Source organism: Argopecten irradians, chromosome 12 (genome assembly GCF_041381155.1).
Source record: "Argopecten irradians isolate NY chromosome 12, Ai_NY, whole genome shotgun sequence".
NCBI classification, from domain to species: domain Eukaryota; kingdom Metazoa; phylum Mollusca; class Bivalvia; order Pectinida; family Pectinidae; genus Argopecten; species Argopecten irradians.
In genome coordinates, this window is record NC_091145.1 from 32,603,250 (window position 1) to 32,626,529 (window position 23,280).

General features: G+C 33.2%; 1 protein-coding gene across 1 annotated transcript in view; it reads right to left on the bottom strand.

Moving 5' to 3' along the window:
- The window catches only part of LOC138305064 (cadherin-23-like), a 61,255-nt gene extending 38,306 nt beyond the window's left edge, over positions 1 to 22,949 (bottom strand). The window contains exons 1-4 of the mRNA XM_069245468.1: positions 22,583 to 22,949; positions 2,817 to 3,042; positions 2,051 to 2,178; positions 1,307 to 1,617 (exon numbers count right to left, since the gene is read on the bottom strand). Of these exons, the coding sequence (XP_069101569.1) occupies positions 1,307 to 1,617; positions 2,051 to 2,178; positions 2,817 to 3,042; positions 22,583 to 22,664 (747 nt within the window). The 5' untranslated portion in view covers positions 22,665 to 22,949. The remainder of the gene's footprint in view (positions 1 to 1,306; positions 1,618 to 2,050; positions 2,179 to 2,816; positions 3,043 to 22,582) is intronic.
- Positions 22,950 to 23,280: the final 331 nt, after the last annotated feature.

Here is a 23,280-nt window from a genome sequence, read left to right on the forward strand (position 1 = left end):
AAAATTAAATGTAAACCAGACTATTTGGAAAATAGTAATAATGAGAAGTAATAATTGTATTATATAGGTCGATATGGAGGATTATGAAATGTTTTATGCGATAATGGCAAATACAGCATCTGTTTGATTCACACATAATACCAGACTTGTGTCGTTGAAGTCCCAGTTATATTTTTGTTAATGTCCATTGAAATCCATATACTAAAAATAAAGTAACATTTTGGCTCTCGTCATTTATATAGAGGTTACACAATGAGTAGTTGTTGAATATTGAATTTATTCCACACGAGTGAGTTAGTTTTTAAAAGTTACAAGAGAAACGAGCTTTAGCGAGTGTCTTTCGTAACTTTAAAAAAATAACTTACGAGTGTTGAATGAATATTCAACAACCACGAGAAGTGTGACCTGTTTTAGCCGATAGAAATACGCCAGGGATACGGTAACGTGTATTTACCGAAATACGCAAATAAGGTGTAGTACATGTGTAATATTTTCATCAGCAAAATGACACTAATAAGTATTCAAAAGTTTGATAAGAAATCCATCGATATCAAATTCTTCTCATTGGGAACATCTTTTAGGGTTAGATAATACCCATTTAACGTCTTATTGAGTTCAAATCTTCATTGTTGCTCTCAGAAAATAAAACCCAATGTCGGACTACATGTATACATGTAAAAACATTGGCACGACACGGCATCGTCTATTTCCCGCCAGATAATCATCAAGCCAATACCATCAAGATCAAGTTCGTTCATACACGTTAAATCTACGAAACTCATAAACAAAATTCTTGTACGTCAAGATGTATTATTTGTACTTAGGTCAATTTAACATGTATGAAAACGTCACGTATTTTGACACCGCTTTCCAACAGCAGTTTTGGACGTCAAGCCGCGATCACAACATAGAATGACGTCATTTGATTATTGATGACGTTGGCAATGATGACGTGACACTGGGAAATAAGTAGTTCGGCCAAAGTTCACCGTGTCAGCCAATCAGAATGCGTACAGAGTTTATACCACGTCTGATATAAACATATTGTTAATCAACAGCTGTGCAGTGTTTATTCAATGTCCTGAGAGTTGAATAACACCGCTTATTGTGGTAGAAAATACATTTTCGTCTGTCTGTTAGGACAATTTATGACTGAATTTATGAATATATGACAGATTTTAATTTAATGATTTTAACATAGTAACAGTTAATAGACCTTTCTGTTCTAGGTTAAGACAAAAAAGAGTTGCAATACTATGGATAAATGGAAGTATGCACAATTTTGGTGACAGATCAATACACATACCGAGATAGAGGAAGGGGTAGTACCCGATATCGACGGTGTGTTGTCATTTATACCCGTAATGGTGACGTAAACATAGGCAGTTCCGGTTAGATCTGAGCCGGCTGTAGCTGTGTCTGTTGCTATAACGACGAGGCTATAGATGTAATTCTGTGCTGACAAGGATTCGTAGTCAGTGGCGGTTCCGGTTGTCTGTAAAATTGTACCAGAAATAGTAAACATCCCCGAGGTGTCGCCACTCTGGATACTGAGACCACAGTTTCCATTGGTACCGCTATCGGCATCTGTACAGGTCAAGGCCGCGATGGAGGTTCCTGAAATCGAAAGTTATATATTAATAATATAATAAATTGGACACAACCATATCTGCGGTCACAGTTAATTTTCCTTCGTTTTGGCAAACAATGTAATGGCTGCAATAGAATTGTATATTCAGTCAAACCCATCCTTTGTTACCTTCTAAGGAAGACAATAAAATTATCACACATGACAGCTGGTATCTTAATTCAGGTTTGAGTAACCATTATCATTGGTGACTCACGCTTTATATACGATTTCAAATGTTCATATTTTCAAACTACAAATATTCCATGTTTTGTATGTACAAATATCAAAAGATGAATAAAATACTGTTTAAACTAATAAGGATTTCATGTTGTCTTTCATACAGGTTTGACTGTTACTGAAAAATAGATTAAAGGTTTTTAATCAAGTAATTAGAATCAGAACTATTGATAACTAACGTACCTGAAGCCGACCCCTCCGGTATCGAGTTGGAGTAGATGGCGGGACTAAATGTAGGTGTGTTGTCGTTGTAGTCTGTTATCGTCACAGTCAAGGTAGGACTAGTTACGGTATTGACGCCATCGGTAGCACTGGAAAAATAAAGTCATCTTTTTAGATAAAGAAATTTCTGTAACAGTTTCATTAATTATATCTCAAAAATAATAATTACATATATCAACAACGTTATATAAATTTTATGATTCCATGTTCATTTCCTTGAACAACCAATAAAAAATAAGACTTATATATGAAAGAAACAAATATAGAAATGGTCTAAAAGAAAATAAAAGTTCTAAAGTCCTAAAACAGAGTAAAGTGTTAAAAAATGAATTACATAAAAGGAAACAACCAATGCTAATCACTTATGATAACGATATGAAATGGGTATCTTCCGAATTTTATAATTTTTCACCAACGGTAAGACGTCTTGTGCTTTTCGCACTTTTTTTAACCCAAATCAGTTGATTTATTGAAATTCAAGAATTTCGATGAAATTCTAATACGACTAATTGTATAACTTATTTAAGTTGATATTCGTGACATACTGTGTACCACTATAAATTCGCGGGACGCATATTTCGCGGTTTCGTCGACGGGGTTTTAATTTCGCGACACACCGATTCCGCTATATGCAGCACATTTGAAAAAAAAAATTGTGGAATTTAAAATGTTTCCATGGTGTTTTAGATTTGCGAAGTTTACTCGCTGTTCAGTTCATCCTACTCACCTGAACTGTAATGCATATGACTGTGTTGTCTCGTAATCAAACGCTGTATTGGTGTAGACTACGTCACCAATGACAGTGAAACCCGAACCAGTCGACAATGAGTATGTAATGGAGTCCCCGTCAGCATCAGTAGCCGTGAGTTGATAGACAGAGGTAGAAACAGCCTCATTCTCGCTGATCGAGATGGAGGTCGCGGTGGACGGCGTCGTCCAAACCGGGGATGCACCTTGAAGGAATAAACCAGTGACAGGATTTTAAGGTGATATTTGATAATTCACCACAATAATTTCAACACGAGAAGAAGGTAATATAAAGTATAGGTAATATAGAACACCTTTACAATTATCCATTAAAAACGAGTAGGATATGACTCATTCTTACTCTATATTTAACAGAGAATATCAGAATCGCTCAATTAATTTACCACAAAACATAACCTGTTGACACATTGTAGTACAAATTATTTGAACACAGAGGAAACGTAATATACAATCATTCATGGTGGTGAAAATAGAATATATATCTACTCTTAATATCAAGTTATGATATTCGATGAAATAAGATTCAACAAAAATAACCTAATAGTAAAAATAATTTTGAGACGGGAGAAATGTAATACGAAATATGGGCGTTTAGAACCCCTTTACAATAATTCATTAAAACAATTACATTCTAACTCTACTTGTCATGAAGAATAAGTTCTCACAATCGCTAAAATAATTACACACAAAACATAACCACTTGAACGTAAAATACTTTCACCACGAGTAGAAAAGTAATACAAGTAGACTACACTGACACGTTTATAACAGTTCATAAGGGAAAAAAAAAAACAATTAAATTAATAGGTCTGTTTAGGGTTACCCGACCGATTCTATTTTTTTACCTACCGACCCTATTTTTTGCCAATGTAATCCTAAACAAACATATTTTTTAGCCTAATAGATAGAAAATATACTCTTAAGTTTACAAAATCGCTAAAATAGTTCACCACAACAATTTCAACACTATGGAAATATAATAAAAAGTACAGGTCGCAATAACACATTTACAACAGACCGTTTGTACTCGTGTTGACACAGACGGATTAAGTAGTCATATCTGGCCACCATAGCACCGTCACACGGACTGTGTACAATACCCTTAAGGGTACACATCATGGAGTGGGTCAGGTGGGATATATTGTCTACCGTGTCTACAGCAGGTCTCCCGCTGACAAATAACATCTTTCTGTTTTAGATTCCCGTCAGAATTAAAAGTCCTGAGTCTGTAGAAGTTATTTGTAAATCCGATTGAACATGAGTCAGGTCAAGTGTTTACAGAACGAAATACGATCCACACATAACGAGACAGGTTACTGTGGGGAACTGTTTCAAACAATCACATATTTTCAAGTATTCTTTTTTCTTCTTTTTATTTCTTTAAACAATGTTGCTAACTTAGTTTCTTTTGAATTCATTACTATTCGGAATCAATGTAAAGGCCTTAAATGTTTTAAGGATTTTGATACTCGAATTTGATATGTCTGTTCATTGAGAACATCATCAGAGAAATTTCGACGATTTGTTGCCCATTGTAAATATAGAGAGTAATTAAAACTCTTGGCATTGTGGATATATTTTCTATTTCATCTATTTCAAGATTAAATTTCGCAAGGTTTTCAAATGTGCTATTTGATGTCTATTAATAGATTTTTAAGTAAGTTTGATGCATCACCTACAATATAACAATATTTAGCCACCGACATTCCTCATTGTTAGACCTCGAGTGTCCCGACACATAACCACAAATCCTCCACCTCTGGGTTGCGAGTTCGATTCTCATGTTGGACAGTTACCAGGTACTGATCGCTGGTCGAATATTCCGCCTGGGTACTCTCATCTTTTTACTCCTTCCCTTATAAATATGACATGTCCTTAATAACGTTTAACCTTGCTTGTTAAACTAATCAAACCAAACGAATCGTTGATAGTTTATAATGATATTGTATTTTCCATTTTTTTTACAAATTGCCGGTTTTGGGGGATTAGAAAAAACTCTTCAAACTTTGTGTCATTTTTATTATTAAATTAATTTTGAAGACATCAAGGCGTGTAATTTTAGTGTATCAGAAAGGTAAAAATACACAAGTACATCGTCAGTAATGTTATACGACCTAAGGCCTGGCTGTTGTTGAGTAAAGAAATGTATTTGATTTACTTATTCGCCTCTAACCAGTCTAACGTCAACCTTTTGTGAGTTTTATTGGATTTTTAATTGAATATTTATTTACTTTAAACTTGTAATACGAAATGCTAATCCTGAGAGTTTGTCCTATTGAAGTTTATAACTAAATGAACTGAGCCAATATAATAGGACCACTTTCTTTCAACGACAGTCCATTTACGGATGAAAAGAAAAAGCAATAATTTTTAATAATAACCTAATAACATTCGGTTCACATTTTGTGTTTCTAACAAGACTACCACTTTCATTAATCCGATTACAGAAACACATCTACATAAATCTCAATAAAGGGAATTTCTTTCGTTGGTGGCACGACGATAAAACATTTTATATTCCATTTTATATTTTACTTTTCGATAATACATAATCTTTCATTTAGTTCAAATATTGAAATATTTAATCGATATGTCACCGTTATACATTGTACCCAAATTGATACTGTACCCAAATTGATACCCTAATTGAAAAAATACCTACAACATTTGTGTTGTTAAAGTTTACCTCATTTCTCAGTGGTGATACCAAAGATGCATCATTTATTGATAATTACGCTTCGTTTTATGTAACTATTTCTGTTATTTTCTCTGAAAGATAACTTTGAAATTGATAACTCTGTCTGAAACGTGTTAATCCCTAGAAATGTGGCTGTGCGACAATTACTATTTGTACTATAATCATGTTTTTTTCAAAGCGTAAGGCCTCCTCAAAGAAAATATTCTTAAATTATGAAATTTAAGATATAAACACTAAACAGAAATAGAAAAAATATAGTTGCCACACATTATTTTTTTATTTAGTCACGTTCAAATTGCTCTTTATATAGCGTTATTTCTCCATCTTAATTTTTTCTAAAACTGTTACTATTACATTGAATTTTTTTACAATCATTAAAAATAATTGATAGTGGTCCTTTGACATATACACCACATTGGAACTATATAAGCTTAGGTGAATGCCACAGAAAACTGATTTTAAATCATTGAAATATCACACAAGTCATTATGTGGTGTTACGGGAACCAAATTAGCACAGGTACTGTTGTGAAAACACTTGTACAATTTTTAAAGTAAAATGTATAACTGTATTCAGTATAACTTGTTATAATAAACGCAAATACGTCCCCTTTATAAAGTAAAATAACAAAAATCTATATAAATTGATTTTCCTTAATTGTATACATTTTTTCTTGCTGGGTATCAATTTGGGTACACATCATGTGACAAAACTACAAATTTCGAGACATGATATAAATCATTCTAACAATAAAAATAAGCACTGTAATAAGAAAAACAAAGCATCAAAATAAAGTTAGTATGCTCTTTTTTGAAAACAAAACAGAAAAAAGTGAAGCATACAAAACAACAAATGTCATATAAGAGAAATATACGTGTATTGGTATCAATTTGGGTACAGTTATACATGTATATGCTACTTATGGATTTATGGATAACGTTAAAGTGTAAATTTTCGCGAGGGGGGAATTTCCGTTAATTATGCGAGGGTCGCTTGATCGCGATAATTACCCCCGAGCGTAATATTTTATGAAGTTATGAATTGTTTAGCTCTTAGTATAAATTTATTGCGAAAATGTCGCCAATGCGAAATGTTCTTATTTGACTTTATTCCTCCATAAATGAAGTGTTAATACAAAACTTTAAGACAAAGAATTACAAAAAGAAATATGGAAGCGATTACATAAATAACACATCTTTGACGTCCTAAATCAGGACATTATTATAAGTAAATTGAGAGGAATATATAATAAAGGGGAAAAGGATTCACCAATAAGGAAAAAAATATTTAATACAATCTAACATCCTCAAAGACATAATGATGTAAATGTAAAAATGTACACATTTTTACTCAAAAGTTAATTCAGCAGCTTTCACAGAAAAGCAGGCAAATCTTACAGAATACCCATCATCCGGTAGTAGTTCCTTTATATAATCAGGGATGTACCCTAATAGGACACAGATAAGTTCGTGTCTTTCTAAATGATCGTATAACTCAAGTGGATAATTGTTGACAATATCTGTGAAGAATTCATCAAATAGATCTTGATGTTTACATTCATGTAAGCAATGGGCTAAAGTATCATGAGATATCACATTACATTTCGCGCATAACAATTCACAACGTGGGCTTAACAACAACAGTTTTGCTACTCTACTGCAAATATTAGCTTGGAAAGAAGAGAAGTGTTTCCAAAGAAACCAAAGAGACGACGGACGAAATGGTCCATGCAAGCATTTAAATCGACAAAAATCATCACAATTAATGACACCTTTAGTACTTTTATAAACACCAAGGTATTTCTGGTATAACCTTAACAAAAATAGTTGTTTTAAAGAAGCTGAAGATCTCAGACGACATAAGGAACCAAAAAATGAAGTTTAGACTGTTTGATTTTTTCCTTCAAAGAAATAAGGCCAACATACCAAGTGCCATGTCCGATATAGCTCTTAAAGGAAACCCCTGAATGACTTTGGCACAAAAATGTTGAATTCAAGCCGCGACCAATCTTTCGAACTTCATGAAAACCATAACTCCGAGCCAAATAAACTGCACGGAAATGTGATAGAGCGAAATAGCTTTAAACTATGAGAGAGTTTACCGAATTCCCGATTAAGTCTCCATTTAAAAACGAGAAGCAAAAGCTTTTAAATGTGAAGTACATTTTCAATATCAGGACAACCAAGTTTATATTTATTTCGAAATATTCCAACATGTGTCGTATGTTCAGACTCATTCACAGTTTTACAACCCAAACTCCAGTTGCATGCGGATTTTGCAAAACATGTTTTTGATTCATTAAAACCTACAATGCATGTTTTGGGAACATTATACGTAAACCTCAATTTACAACTATATCTATAACATATATTCATCAAAACATCTAGATTACATTTAGTAAACGATAAAAGTACAATATCGTCAGCCTGAGTGGGACAGGTAACGTTAACATTTTCTAGCATTAGTGAAGCCTTTGACAATAATTCATTCTTCCAAAAGATCATTGATAAACAGTGTAATACAGCCAGGGTGATAAAATACTACCTTGCCTAGTACCTTGTTCTATAGAGAACGTGTTAGGGAAAAAAAACCTTTAAAAACAACTGCACTTTGCATATCACAATACATTGAAGCTAAAATTTTGATAACTTTTATATCAAATCCAAAATCATACATTTTCATATATTATCCGTAGTGCCAAACACAATCAAATGCTTTAGCGGCATCAAGAAAACATGTAAATAACTTATTACTTTGCTCATTTCATTTGCATTTGTAACCGCTTCATGTACCAAAAATGAGTTAATCGTGCTGCTAACATGAGGCTGAAAGCCATTTTGTAGCAGATTTACGACAAACAATTTAGTGGACTCAAGTCTCTTCAGAAGAAGTTTTTTCAAAGACATTTCCAGTGACAGGAAGTAGAGATATCGGACGATAACTGTTTGGATCATTTTTAGGTTTATCGCTGCTCTTATACAGCGTACTTATGATACCTTTTTTCAAACTCACAGGGAAAACTCCCGAAATACACAAGCATTAAATAACCTTGTTAAGCAATAATACAAACAATCATCTCCATATATAAAGTGTTCATAGACTAATGAATTATGACACGGTGCTTTACCTAAACGTAATTCCTTACAAATGTTAAAGATTTCAAGCATTATAAAATCATTAAAGTTAAAATTAGACACTGAAGAAGGCTGATCAAGTAGATCTTTCACTTTAGAGTCAACAAATTCTTTAAAATCATTATCGTAATCTGTACATTCATATTGTTCATACAAAACTGAGAAATGAGAATGCGAAATTTTGATATTTGGAAATTGCTAAAATAAGCACTCGCGAAAATATCCACTTTTACAGTCATTTGTATTTTTGTGTTTTTATAAGTTGAACTCCTTAACTTGATTTATGTTTTTTGTGGTTTTGTTAATGGACATGTCTCTGTTATTTTTCAATACCTAAATGTTTTAGTTTTCAGTGTACTTCTAAACTGTTACAATGTAAATTGCCGTTCAGACTCGGGTATCGGGTGGCGTGTGTAATAACCAGAGGTTTATAAAAACCATGTTCAGATTCACGATGAGTATAATGCAGCAATTACACAATTATCTTACTCAAAGGATAGAATTACAAACATTATCTGTAGATGTCAAAAATATTTAATTACTCAATTTTAAAAATAATTCGTATGAAATAACATTGATGGACGTTGTTAGCGCGGTAGTCAAAATCAATTTATTGAATTACATGAATTAAAAAACGGTGTCAATTTTCTTACCAACTGGTCGTTTAAAAACCGAAACTAACCATTTTATAAATTCTTAATTCTTTCTAATTTATTGAGTAATAGAATTAATGGACATTGTTAAACTTTAAATCAGACAGATATATTTCCGTGAAAGTAATTACTGTATTGCATTACATAGTGTATACTAAAAGATCGTTTCATAGATCTAAGGCAGACCAATACTTCATCTTGTTTAGCCGGCTTTAAAAGTTGTACTTTTGGTCTACTCAACGTTTAGCCCCGAAAAACTCAACATACTTGATATGTGTGTGACACCAAAAGATTGGAGTCAAAGGAGAGTCATTAAACAAGAAAATTAAAGATTAACAACTCAAGCAGAGTCATAAGCTTCATCGGTGATAGTATGTAGGTAAAACAACTGTGCACAGCGGGATTGGGCTGGTATATTTGCTCAAAATCCACCAGACTAGTTCTAATCCACTTGTTTGATTTAAACATTTTCTATTGTGTAATTTTATATACAATGGGATTGGGCACAAGTTTTCCAACTTATATGAAGCCCTCTCCCTACAGAATTATGATTAATTATATAACAAAGAATACAAAAATGGCAAAAATATACATATTTACAATATTTTAGAAAGAGAGAGAGAGAGAGAGAGAGAGAGAGAGAGAGAGAGAGAGAGAGAGAGAGAGAGAGAGAGAGAGAGAGAGAGAGAGAGAGTTTATTTTAATAAATGTATGTAATTACTTAATTTATTGAAGTGTATGTAATTTGTGATCACTCCCGATGCTGTATTACATATAGTTCATATTATAAATAGGAAACGTAAGAGGAGGAGGGAGGGGGTTACTGTATAATCCACTTGTAGATAACAGTTTTCTTCTGTTTAACTGAATATACTGATAATGTTTATTGTCTATACAATATTTTGAAATGAAAATGAAAAACAATAAATAATCTACAGATCGTTTCAAATTATTCAATAATTGTTATAGGTTTAGGGAAACTAGCGGTAAAGTTTATTGTTCATTTCTGTTAAGGCGTCAGTAAAAAGGAAATATGGTTTCATAAGTGTTACTGGAGAAGTAACCATAAATTGTGACATCGAGAAGCATTTGAAAATATACACATTTACAGTACATACGTACTTTCACAAAACATTAATGGACGAATGTACTACATAACGGAGATATTCACAATAAATCTGAGTAAAGTGTGGCTGAAAGTTTATGAGGAGGTCAAGATCGTTATTCAAATTCACTTTTCTTGAGGTGACTATATAATGGACAATGCGCCAAAGCTAATACCATCCGCATGGTGCCTTGTTTTTACAAGCTGGTGTATAGGGTTCCAAGTCAATCTTCAAATCAAAGTCAAACATTTATCATAAAACCCGGATTATAGATGTGGATTTAAATAAAATCAAGAGAGCAAAGTAAAGATATCATGGACGTCATTTGATTGTGGAGTTAAGGAGAATTGTCACCTGAAGCTGCTTCTGATTAGACGTTAGATATTATATCTCTTCTAAATCTCTATAAGTAGTGCTGCTTCTTATCACACGTGCAATTACACTATCAACTATCCTTGCAATTGTAAATGTGAATAGCCAAAATATTTGACTTGGATGACGTTTCGAGAATAACAGTTCTTATTCCTTGCATAAATATCAATAATAACTTGTGTTCAAACACTTCTGAACAAAGTTTTTCTTTATGAATTATTGTTTACGTATTTAAGTAAACTTTTGTTATTTGGGGTTTAAAATTTTCGAAAATATTTGGTTTTCTTTCGTTACCTAAGTTAAACAACGTGATCCGGTGGGTTTATTAAGGTGGCTATAGGATCCAGGTGTATATATGACTTTCTAATGTTGTTATAACATCAACCACAATTCCACAATAATTGACATTAGCTCTCAAAACTATTTAGATATCATAAATCAAGCCTGTATGTAAAGAAATTATACCAAGACATTATGCATAAATATAACTTTTATCCCATTTGATTACATTACCCCCAGTGATGTCTACAAAAATGTGGGTCAAGTGGCAAATAAATGCACATTGACTGATTGATATGTGTTATCAGTTCAGGAAAAATGTACATCGTTATAATATCAAATAGACACGAAAATACATTTTGGCAATTTCATCGAACACAAATAATACCTTTTTGGAGTATACGTGTAGTTTATTACATAGAACAATTGTAATAGGACAATAGAAATAACTGAAGTTAATCAAGGTTTGACAAAATATCATTTATCTACACATGACGTGTTAGATTAAGGCAATATTCAAAAGGAACCTCTGTACATACGCATTTTGTGACTGCTCCCATAGTTCCCACTGACAACCAAGAAGACCCTATCAATAAAATCTGCGTCTGTTGTTAGATGTACATGCATATTTAATTATTACGTCATAATATGATTATGTTACATGGGAGGTTGTGGTCTTTAGTTCTGCGGAATCAGTACTTTGTTTATTTGATTAAATGTCCTATTAACAGATAAGTCATGTAAGGACGGTCACCCATGTATGCGGTTTGCTGCGTGTATGTAGTGCGAGGTGCATGTTGATATGAACTACAAAATCACGTAATTAAATTGCCGTGGAATATTCATTAGGCATGGAAGAGCGTGAATGGGTCACCACGGAAATAGGTTTTACAGTAGTTTTACAGTATCATCAGATGGCACGAATTACGTGCGTAATTAGGTATATAAATAATGTCCATCCTGTACTTGCGGCTAGATATTGTTTGTTTCATCAATTGTTTACTTTATGAGTGTAACATAAATTTTGCAGAGGAAATGATTTTATCTTTCTAGAATAAATAAATAACAATAATAACTGACACTTAAGAGAAGAAGACTTTAAAGACGAATTGACTGTCGATTTCACTTCTTCTAAAGACACAGCTATGACGTCACCAATGAAGCAGAGTGAGCATATTTAGGACGTTTTATCTTATGTTAGTGATAGTTTTCAAATGTCTGTGTATAAGATAAAACTTCAAATCAGTTTTTCTTATTTAAACGGTATCAAAACAATTTGCAATCTGTACACATAAGTAATCCTGTCGTTTTTTATTTATCACGATCTTGTGTTTGTTTGAGAGCCAAATATTTAAAAGCACATATAAATCAATTAGAACGAAAAATACACGAACCGACTACAGATTCATATCTTAGAAAGGTTATGATTAAAAGGAATTACTAAACAACTCCCAGGCTTAGTAACAACCACTCAACAATCACCAAACATAGCACACCATTGCATGGTATAATTGGTTTGTTGAACCATCCTTTATTAAATAAATAAAACGAAAACTTTAAATAGACAGAGATCCCACTCGACAGTCAAGTGTTAAATAACATAAAGATATTTAAGGAATAGTTCACAAAAGAAACCAGAACATTTTTTTTATCAGATTCTGCATTCCCAGATTTTAGCCTTCACTACTTGAGCAGAACGAGGGCATCTGCAGTTGTATTTGACCTTGAACAAATCCCGATAAACTGTATAAACTGCAAACTAGTTATGATAACATCTTTTTGGAGCCACATTATAAAGAAAGTGAAAACTGTTTAAACGGAATTATAGCTTTTTTCTACTTTTCTTTCAACTTTTAAATGCCAAAATAATCGATTTACTTGTTTTACAGTGTTTAACATTTTAAATATTTGTTTTGATTTTAAATTGAAAATAAAATAATTATCTTTTATGATATCAGCTTTCATGGTGGGTGGCAGATTATCTATTGTCGACGAGAAGTCATTGCGATCACCTAATAAACATTTACCTACATGCGATGGACAGTAAAGCACTTTTACTGCTGTAAATTACCGCAAAAGAAGTAAACAGCTTCATGCGTATTATGTAGAACAAAATCCAAAATCAGTTTACCTCAAATTACATGTTAATTTTGGAAATTTAATGCTATAATTTTTCTCTCTGTTATTAAGAAAATAATTCAATAGTTAAAGTAAAAAACCAATAGTATTTAAAAATGCATTCACTCAAATTTATTTTGTCATAGACCTATACATTTTGATTTGTGTTCTTTTTGTTGTAAAAAATAAACACATTTCGGGATCGTAAAATAAGCTTAGAGCTTATATAAATTCCTTTCCCTGAAATGTCAAGCCAGAGGAATGTTCGGCACTGGAAACACCTTTTTATATGTATAAAGAAAGTTTAACGCAAAAAATATTAAAATTAGAAAAATACGTTTACATAGAAGCATGTGGTGAATACAAGATAAATACATACAATGAACATACATGTGGTGATTACAATATAAGAAAATGGATTTATATTTCTATTAAAATTTGGTATAAAGTGTTATTAATAAACAGCCAGTATTTACAACACTGATGAAATTATACTTCAACAAAATCGTTTGCTTAATTTGATATAGTGTATGTACTGCTAGAAATATTTCTTTGTTTTTTTTTGTATTGAATAGCTATCATCTCCCCTAAGTAAAGTTTTTTTGGTAAGAATTATATCTAATTGATGTAGTGTATTTTGTCTAGTTATAGTATAGTTAGAACATAATAATAAAAAATGATGATTAGTTTCGACTAAACCACAGGTACAAAGTGGACTATCTTTTAAGTTTCTTATATATAAATGTTGTTTGAGATTACAACATTTTAGTCTTAAGCGAGTGTGTAAAATTTGAAGATTTCTAACTCCTGAGTTACAATGTAAGGGGGGAGGGGGGTTTATTTATACTTTTTTTGCAAAAGGCGTTTAATTATGCCAATAGACGGATTTTCACGAATTTCTACTGGTAATGAGTTCCATAACTTAATTGAAGAATTTAAAAAAGAATCTTTATAAAATTGTTTTGCAATTTAGTAGCTGTAAATTGTCTGAATGTCTAGTAATATACATATGACCTTCTGATACCTTATTTGGAATTATACGTGATAGATAATCTGGAGTTTTCCCATGATACATTTTGTAGAACTGCAAAAGATTATGATTTTCTCTTCTTTTAGATAAATTTTCCCAGTCTAAATCTTTATACAATAGACTTATACTTGATAATTTGGTAGCACCTGTTACTATTCTTGCTGCCTCCAATTGTACATTTTCTAAATTTTGGCATATATAATTTGGTAGGTTGTCCCATACAAAATCAGAATATTCTAGAATCGGTCTTATAAATGAAAAGTAGATAGTTTGAAGAGAGTTCCTATCTAGAGTATATCTTAAACTTCTTAAGACACCTATCACACCTATCCTTGGAGAAACTTTTTTAAAAATAAAAATTTGCCATGTACCATCTTCATTTAATACAACTCCCATATGTTTGTGGGATTTCACATTTGATACATTAGTATTATTCATCATTATGGGGTCGTTGTGTCTATGTGTTGTTTTCCTAGTTATCAATAATGATTCTGGTTTTTTTTTCTGAATTAAAACGTACTAACCATTCGTTTGCCCATGCGTGTATCTTTAAAAGGTCATAATTACGATATGCTTATTTCGTGAACCGACCTGCTGTACCTTTGACGAAGACATGCGAAGTTAGAGAAGAATCAAGGACCGTGTAATGGTCTGTGTGTTTGATAAGTGTATCCATCACCATAGTAGTACCCAGAGTCATTAAAGAGAGGATGTGTATATTGGTACCCACGGCCGCAAGAACCAGTGCGTTCAACTGTTTTTTTTTTATTTTCGGGTAGACGACCAGTAACGAGAAGGGAGTGTCAAACTAAAGTGGACGTAATGAAAAATTCCAATCACATATTTATATATGTACATTGTAATAACATCACGACTTTCTCGCCAGTTTCTTACCAAAAAAGTACAATCATATAGGGAAACCACTGATCTTTGACGCTCATTCTATTAGTTCATATACTACGCGTAATCCGTCAACTCAAAAGACATTTCGCTTTAGTCTATAAACTTTACAAATACATTAATTCTGAACTACTTAACGGAACACATGGACATTCATATGATATAACTAAACGTAAATTTGTTTATAAATAGGTTAATTTGATACGTTAGTATTTATTATTCGTGAACGAATAGGGTAGGAGCATATTATGTTTATAACAAAACTTACAGGTATTAAGAATTTTTTCTCACGACATCAAAAGAGCGTTGCTGAAAGAGCCAGCATAAACTGCGACATGCTCCGGATTAAGATTTCTTTGGACAAAGACAAATTTCTGTATTGCACTCGCGATATTTTACTATTTATAGTCGCCTGGTGAATATGTCGTGTAGTAAACAGAGCACAAAACCGTTTCACCGTCAAACAAAAATAACAATATAGGACATTCCACGTAATCCTCGGGGTAATGCGTCTTTTCATGGCGGCTATTATTTTCTACGCGTCAAACATTTTATGATCAAGTTTTCGCCTTTCTCTTTAAATTTTAGTCAAGTCAACTAGTGGTTAGAAAACATAATTCTTACTCTACCTTATTTAGGAGTGTTGAACATCAATACATGCAAGGGTTTGATGGGAAAATATCGTTTCATAAAGTTATTAAGTAATTTGTCGTTATGTGTACGATACTGTTTATAGAGAGCAAGCTTAGATGCAATGTTTAAATTGTATGTACAATGTAGGTCTTCATATTCCGTTATTCAGTTATAACGGAGAGTTCACGGGGGCAATGATTGACAATTGTATTGATTGTATGATCAAAACCAAAAGGAATAACATTGTTGAATAGTAATGTTTATTTCTTGACATTTCACACGACAAAAATGTGCATCCCTTTATGGACATCCTATATAATGATCTCTATTACGAACAATTAAAAGTTTAAAAAGTTTGTTGCGCTTCAAAAGTTGAGAATAGAAAACAGGTTTACTTAAATGAAGAATGCTAATACATTTCATTATATTCTACTGCCAGATCACTACATGTATACTATTTAAACTATTGACGTCATTACGTGCGCTAAAATTTTACAATTAAAAATTCGTGTCGTTAAATACTTAAACACACACACGATGTTTCATTGATATGTCACTCACATTGAATAGTGTTTCATAGCGTAACATCTCATTTGATTTTTTTTCGGTAAGTTGTTGGGCTGATCGGTCTATTAGTAGGTGTGGCTTGCTGTCATACTGACAGGCGCACATTCACAACTGAATAGATGTGTTGTGTAGATGACGGGGAAGCATGCACACACACAAAGCAAACATTATTGTGCAACATTCATATGCCTATCCCTCTTTAAAGTGACTTAACTTCTTCATATATCGTACAATGCGACTATATACAGAATATATCAATGGATAACAATGGAAAAAAAACTTCACACTTAATACTGATCCCTTTGAATTACGATAAACACACTTGCTTCACAGATAATTAAAAAAATTGAATATGATATTTTGTATACAAAAATGGATGTGTTTGAGAAAAATAAATGTTGTTTCGTTTAGTTTGGTTAAAGTGAATAGTCGGGCAAAGAAAACCAGTCTAAATGCGTTCATTGGCCTTCCAAAAGTTCTCACTTATAATACGACGGTCAAGTTATGCTTAGTTTCCCAGTTCTGACCATTGAAATAAAGAAAAGTCGAAAGCATTGAAAACGGGGCTGCGTGGAAATGTAACCACGGACATAGTGAGCCGGGAGGACGTTTTAGAATTCCCATACTTTAAATTAATTTCTTCGTACGCAGACAGATTTTGGAGAGAGATTTTATTTTTCTATTTCATAAGAAATTATACTGGATACATTCACACCATTTTTACCGACTTTAGCCATCCTTGCCCGACTGTTCACTTTAATTAGACTAACGTCCTATTAATAATCAGGTTCATTCATGGACTGCGGTATATTCGTGCTATATATATATTTTCTTTTTAAAGAAACACTTGCCCTTCGTATCATGCTGACTATGCCCATCCGGTCACATTATACTGACAGCGGGCAACCCAGTCGTCCCACTCATTTTATGTTGACCACTAAGCAGTAGCAGAAACTATCAATTCATATAGTCTATGGCGTGTCTCGGCAAGGGCACTTAAATTTGATTCGAAGCCTTCATCACATGAGCGAACGCTTACATCGAGGCTGAAGTGAGGCGGTTTTAATTAAGAAATTAGGAAGAGATATTCAGTAAGAAAGAATAGTAACCAAATTTTAATCGCCTTTCAAGATTCGAGTAATAGGTAGAGCATGTACAATTCTAACACCCTATACGGGTGTAGGTATGCTAGGTTTTGAAATCAAAGTCAATATTCCAATAACATATTTCAATTTTAAAAAGCAAGTGATAATGAGCATGATGATTTTGACAAATGGAATACATTTACCGATTTAAACTAAAAGTATCATAATCTGTTAATGCATTAAAATTAGCATACAATGCTTTGTATTCCTATGCTGATCGTTGTTACACCACATTGCGTGTTATGTACAGAATATTCATTCATTCTAATTAGCAGGTTAATGTCACTATCCAATAGTTTATTGCTTGCTATCGGGTATTGTAGTGTAAATTGTCAGTAAATGAATGCATGCCGTAGGTATAAATCCAACCAATTGATTTTTCTGCTTCTTTTTATAGCTTGTGCTCACTACAGTAAAACCTGTCTAAGCGATCACCTCTATATAAAGATCACTCCTTAATCAGACCACTTTCGGGTTCCCAAATAACCAATTTGAACAAACTTTGACCTTTGTAGATAGACCACAATAGCTATTGAAACATTTTTCTTTGTTCCAATAGTGGTGATTACAGACAGGTTTGATTCTATATGAATTATATCGAAATCAGTGTGCCGAAACTAGACATTAAATGATTATACAAACTTTACGTAAGATTAACGCACACTTAAACTCTAGAACCAGGTTTTCTTCCTAACGTCTCCCTTAACACCGCCTCTCTTTTGGTAACGAGTTGAGCTTTCTCCCTGTGTCCTCTGGCCGAGACGCATCATATGGAAATTTGGTAGCTTCAGCACCACCTGAACGCTCAGCATAAATGGAGTGGGACGACTGGTTTACCGTTTGTCAGTATAATGTCACCGGTGGGGTGTACTTGTTCAGTGTCTTTTGTGACATGCTCCCGTGAGACAGCACTATAGAACGGGTTGAGAGTTTCACAATTACTATGGAAATAGGATGTTTATCTGATCAACCAACCAACACCGTTTGTAATGCCTTCATTCTGGGACATTCCAGTATAACGATATGGAAATCAAAATTGTCAAAGAGAAGCCAGTGATGATATTAATAATGTTTGGTCCAACTATGTTACGCCAGTGATGTGAGGAGCCTCATAATAATGTTTGGTCAAACTATGTTAGGCCAGTGATGTGAGGAGCCTCATACTAAAGTTTGGTCCAACTATGTTAGGCCAGTGATGTGAGGAGCCTCATAAGAATGTTTGGTCCAACTATGTTAGTCCAGTGATGATAATAATAATGTTTGGTCCAACTATGTTAGGCCAGTGATGTGAGGAGCCTCATACTAATGTTTGGTCCAACCATGTTAGGCCAGTGATGATATTTATAATGTTTGGTCCAACTATGTTAGGCCAGTGATGTGAGGAGCCTCATACTAATGTTTGGTCCAACCATGTTAGGCCAGTGATGATATTAATAATGTTTGGTCCAACTATGTTAGGTCAGTGATGTAAGGAGCCTCATAAGAATGTTTAGTCCGACTAGGACAGTGGTACATGTATTAGGGTAGCTATACTAATGTTTCATCTAAAGACAGGACAGTGATAGTAGGAACCTTGTAACTGTATTCCTCCTTTCTAGGACAGCCTGGTAACGCTAAGGTATGCCACAGGAATACATCATTCCAGGCGACTAAATCCTGATATTTGAAGAAAAAAAATATTACAAAAAGAAAACGTATGAATGGGGAAGATTCAAAATTCAATGATTATAGGGTTTGGTAACATAGAAAATCTGACCGTTAGGATAGTAAGTACAATTACAGTTACCAGTTAACACAGTCTCCTAAAACGCGCATTAATCTCGCGCTGGTATGTCGTATAACAGAGGGACCTCTTTTTAAAACAGGTAATGATTTTAGTGACGTCTTCAGCTGTATGCAATACGTTGTGCGTGGTGAATGCGTGTTTTTTAGGTAAATGGAATACGTTCGTATTGTTTCTCCTTGCATTAGAGGAACTCTTGCCTTTTTGATAGTGACATATTGCCAAATGCATCAAACAACTTCAGTTGTTGGTTTAGTTTGATTGTTGTAATGTTCTTTTAACAGAAAGTTCCACTTAAGGACGAGTCAGATTTAGATGGTGGAGGAAAGTTGGAGTACCCTGAGAAAAACTACCTACAGACGGTCAATACCTGTCAACTTTCCCACATGCTGATGGATTGCAAATTCGCCAAATTCGCGACCCACAAACAAGTAACGTTCCATATTAGTTGCAACTGTTGAAATATGTCGCGATATGAAGGTAGAAGGTGTTGTTGGTATTGTTTCGAAATTATGTGATTAATTATATTTTCGATCGCCATAAGTGTATGATATATTACAGTTATTAGATGCTTTAAAACACTTCAGTCTAGCCTCCCACGGCACTCGGGGGGAAAAAGGTCGGACTCAACGACACTTGTAACTAAAGCTAAATATTTAAATGTCCCGATAGTAGACGGGGTTTAGGACGAGGGTCCACGGATCGCATGTGATACAAGCCGTGCGAGTTTTCACCGGTTTATTTCACAATTTGTTATTTCCCATATTACTATTGAAATTATCGCCTAAATAAAGGCAGTCGGACTTGTTTTGACAAAAGTATGGTAAAAATAAATACACTTAACAGAAAACAGTCGGAAGGGTACAATTTAGCAGGATTTGACAAGAATTATAAGATCGATGAATTAATATCGCCATGTAAAACATGTGTATCGCTTTTTATTTGGACTAATCAAATTATCTTTTTCATTAAAGTTATTTTAAAAATCTCTGAATATATATGTAAATCAATGCAGTTGCCCAAATTTTTAAATTCTAAAAAGAACTTTAAAAAGAAAATTTAGAAAGTATTATCAGAAGCTAAAGATCGAAGGACAGATTTTATGTCAATTAACGTACATATCATTAGTTATGTTTTTGTATTAATTACATTACGCTTAGCATGAGAAAAACGAAGGAGATAAATTAAGTATGAGCGGATGCCTTTGTCCTTGATGTTTTTATATCATTTATCATATGTATTCAAAATAAAATTGCTTTTGACTGAATTGAATTGGTGAGAGAAGAAATTTTGAAAAAAATAATGTAAAAAAATAATAATAATAGAAATGGCAGTATTTTAAACGGCGAATATACATGTACATTCGTGATATGTAATGCAATATGGGTACAAATGACTGTAAGTTTCGCTGCTTCCTGGTATCACATTATAACTTAATTAGAGACATGTCATTATAATCTATTGTGATATTTCGGAAATCTATTAGTCGATTTTTGACACTTATGTAATCATTCAATAAGAGAATGCCGCGGACGTGCATCATGTAATTCAGACTACAGTTTAACTGAGGAATGTTTGATAATATTTTCTGATGACATTTTCCATATCAACCCACCTACACATATAAATGCACATAACGGTAACATATTCCCCCTCCCCCACCTTCAATAAAAATATTATATGATTGCTAAATCTTTTGGGGGTAGTGCCGTAAATGTCAAGCGTACATGTATTTCATAACAGTCTAGCTGTTGGTGACAATCTTTAATCATCGGAACATATTTTTTATATTGTGTCGTATTGGTATACATTGTATCAATATAGAGATAGACACCGAAAACTTTAACGTTAGTTGTTTTACAAACTTATGTATTAGCTACGTATTAACTAAATGGTGTTTTGTAACTTGAGATCACGTGGTGCCTAACATTACGTCATACCAAGTTCGCTACCACGAGTAGATTATCCGGGATTAATATCCACCCGTTACTTCGCATTGATTACCTAATATTGGATAGAATATCCCAATATGACCACATTGTCACGAGGGATCAATTTCACGTGACATGTTTGACCTTTAAACTCTTCGTGAACCCTTCTCCCTCCTAGTAACAGTGCCATAGGTTAATTATAATTAACGACGCGGTTTATCTGTTTAGTCCGGAATCTTAAAAATACCGTTAGCACTAATGATAAGAAGCGCGTTCCGTGTAACCAAGTTACAAAATACACATACATGAAAGTGAAACTATGTAATCAAACGGAACAAAAAGTCCGTATTGTGTTAACAAAATGAGGACCGGCCATATATGAAATTTGATAGTGGCATGCATACGGCTTCGAATTCTTATACGGAGTAAATTTCAACTCCTATGTCGACAGTTAATTAAGTTGTTTTCTTATTACCAGTAACGAAAAAAAAAGAAAAAAAAAAGTTTAAAATCGACAACCAGAAAACATCTCTTTCTTGCTAACAACGACAAACTTTTTTACATTGCCCAAAACACAAAAGTTTCTTCCCAATAACAATGAAAGGAGTTGCCCCTCTCAAAAGCGGCCTTATATGAAAAGTCTCCTTTCTATATACGAAAAACTTATCATACAGACAAAACATTGTTTTCACCAAACACCAAACAACATCACCAAACACCAAACAACACAATGTAATTCTCACATTTTCAAAATCTATATGTTTATGTCTAATAATGACAAAAAGTTTAGTATTTTCTTGAAAAAGATTATTAGAGTTTAGCGTCAAACCAACAAAGACGAAAAAGTTTTGATCAAAACGTCTTTCCTAATATTTCCACATTATTACCTGCCTAGAGTACATTATATAATGATCAAAAGTAAATTGCAGGACGGATTAGTATAAAACTCTGATATCTGCTGTAAAAATGATTTACTGCCATTTATGGCGTCTACTTTATATTAAAATCTATATTGACTATTTCAAACCTAAAATTGAAAAAAAATCTTTCAAAAATGGGAAAAAAAACACCGCACAATATGCTTAAACAAATGTTTCATATAATGGAACTCTTGCGTTGCGTTAAGTTTGGTTGTGTAACAAGATATATAGATAATTGTTAATAATTTCTGTTAGGGTTTTTGTAAAGAATTTGTACATGTATATGGCATTTCAATCACCAACTCTATATAGATAACAGAAAAAACAATAATAAAAATGTTATCAAAATAAGAGAATCTGCGTTAAAAGTCATATAAGTTACTAAATATATATGGCTTACACAAAAAAAGAAAAGAAAAAAGTCCATTGTAAAACATAATTTAAAAAAACCCTTACCTTCACATGTTGTCAGACAGAACAATACAACCAGGATAGAAACAAGAAAACCGCTGCATCCCTTCACATCGCCACGATACATATCACTGTTTACAACAATGAAAAACTCCGTACAGATCCACAGAATCCAGTATTTCACGTTTACCGAAAGTATTAAATCCTCGTGTTAACACACCTACATGCAATAACGCCCAATCGTAACGTATCCGTATTGTAGGTTTAAATATTTCCTCGCTGTTTGATGTAGAGAGATTTAGCATCACGTGACCACAATTCCGGCGCTTACGTCTTAAATCATCGTTGCGGGGAATCAAAACACATTTATATGGTTTGTAAGCAAAGAGTTTGTGTGTCCAGTAAATCCGAGCCCACACATCAAATATTTAACTTAAATGTTCATAGTGTGGTTAACATCACTGCTACCGCACCCTTAAGGGTATATACTACACACGCTAATTAACTTTAATTCATGGACGAACAATATACGCGTGGCTAGTCTAATCACCATATTAACATTTCCATAAAACAATAAATATACCGCTTTGTTCGATACAATGCGTTTTTGGAATTACAGAGAAATGACAAGCAAAATTACGAATACTAAATATCAATTTAATTAAAATTAGACTTGTAATTCCGCTCCACTATAATACTATTGGAGCGTAACGTAGAGTATCCTAGCGGAGCGGAATTACAAG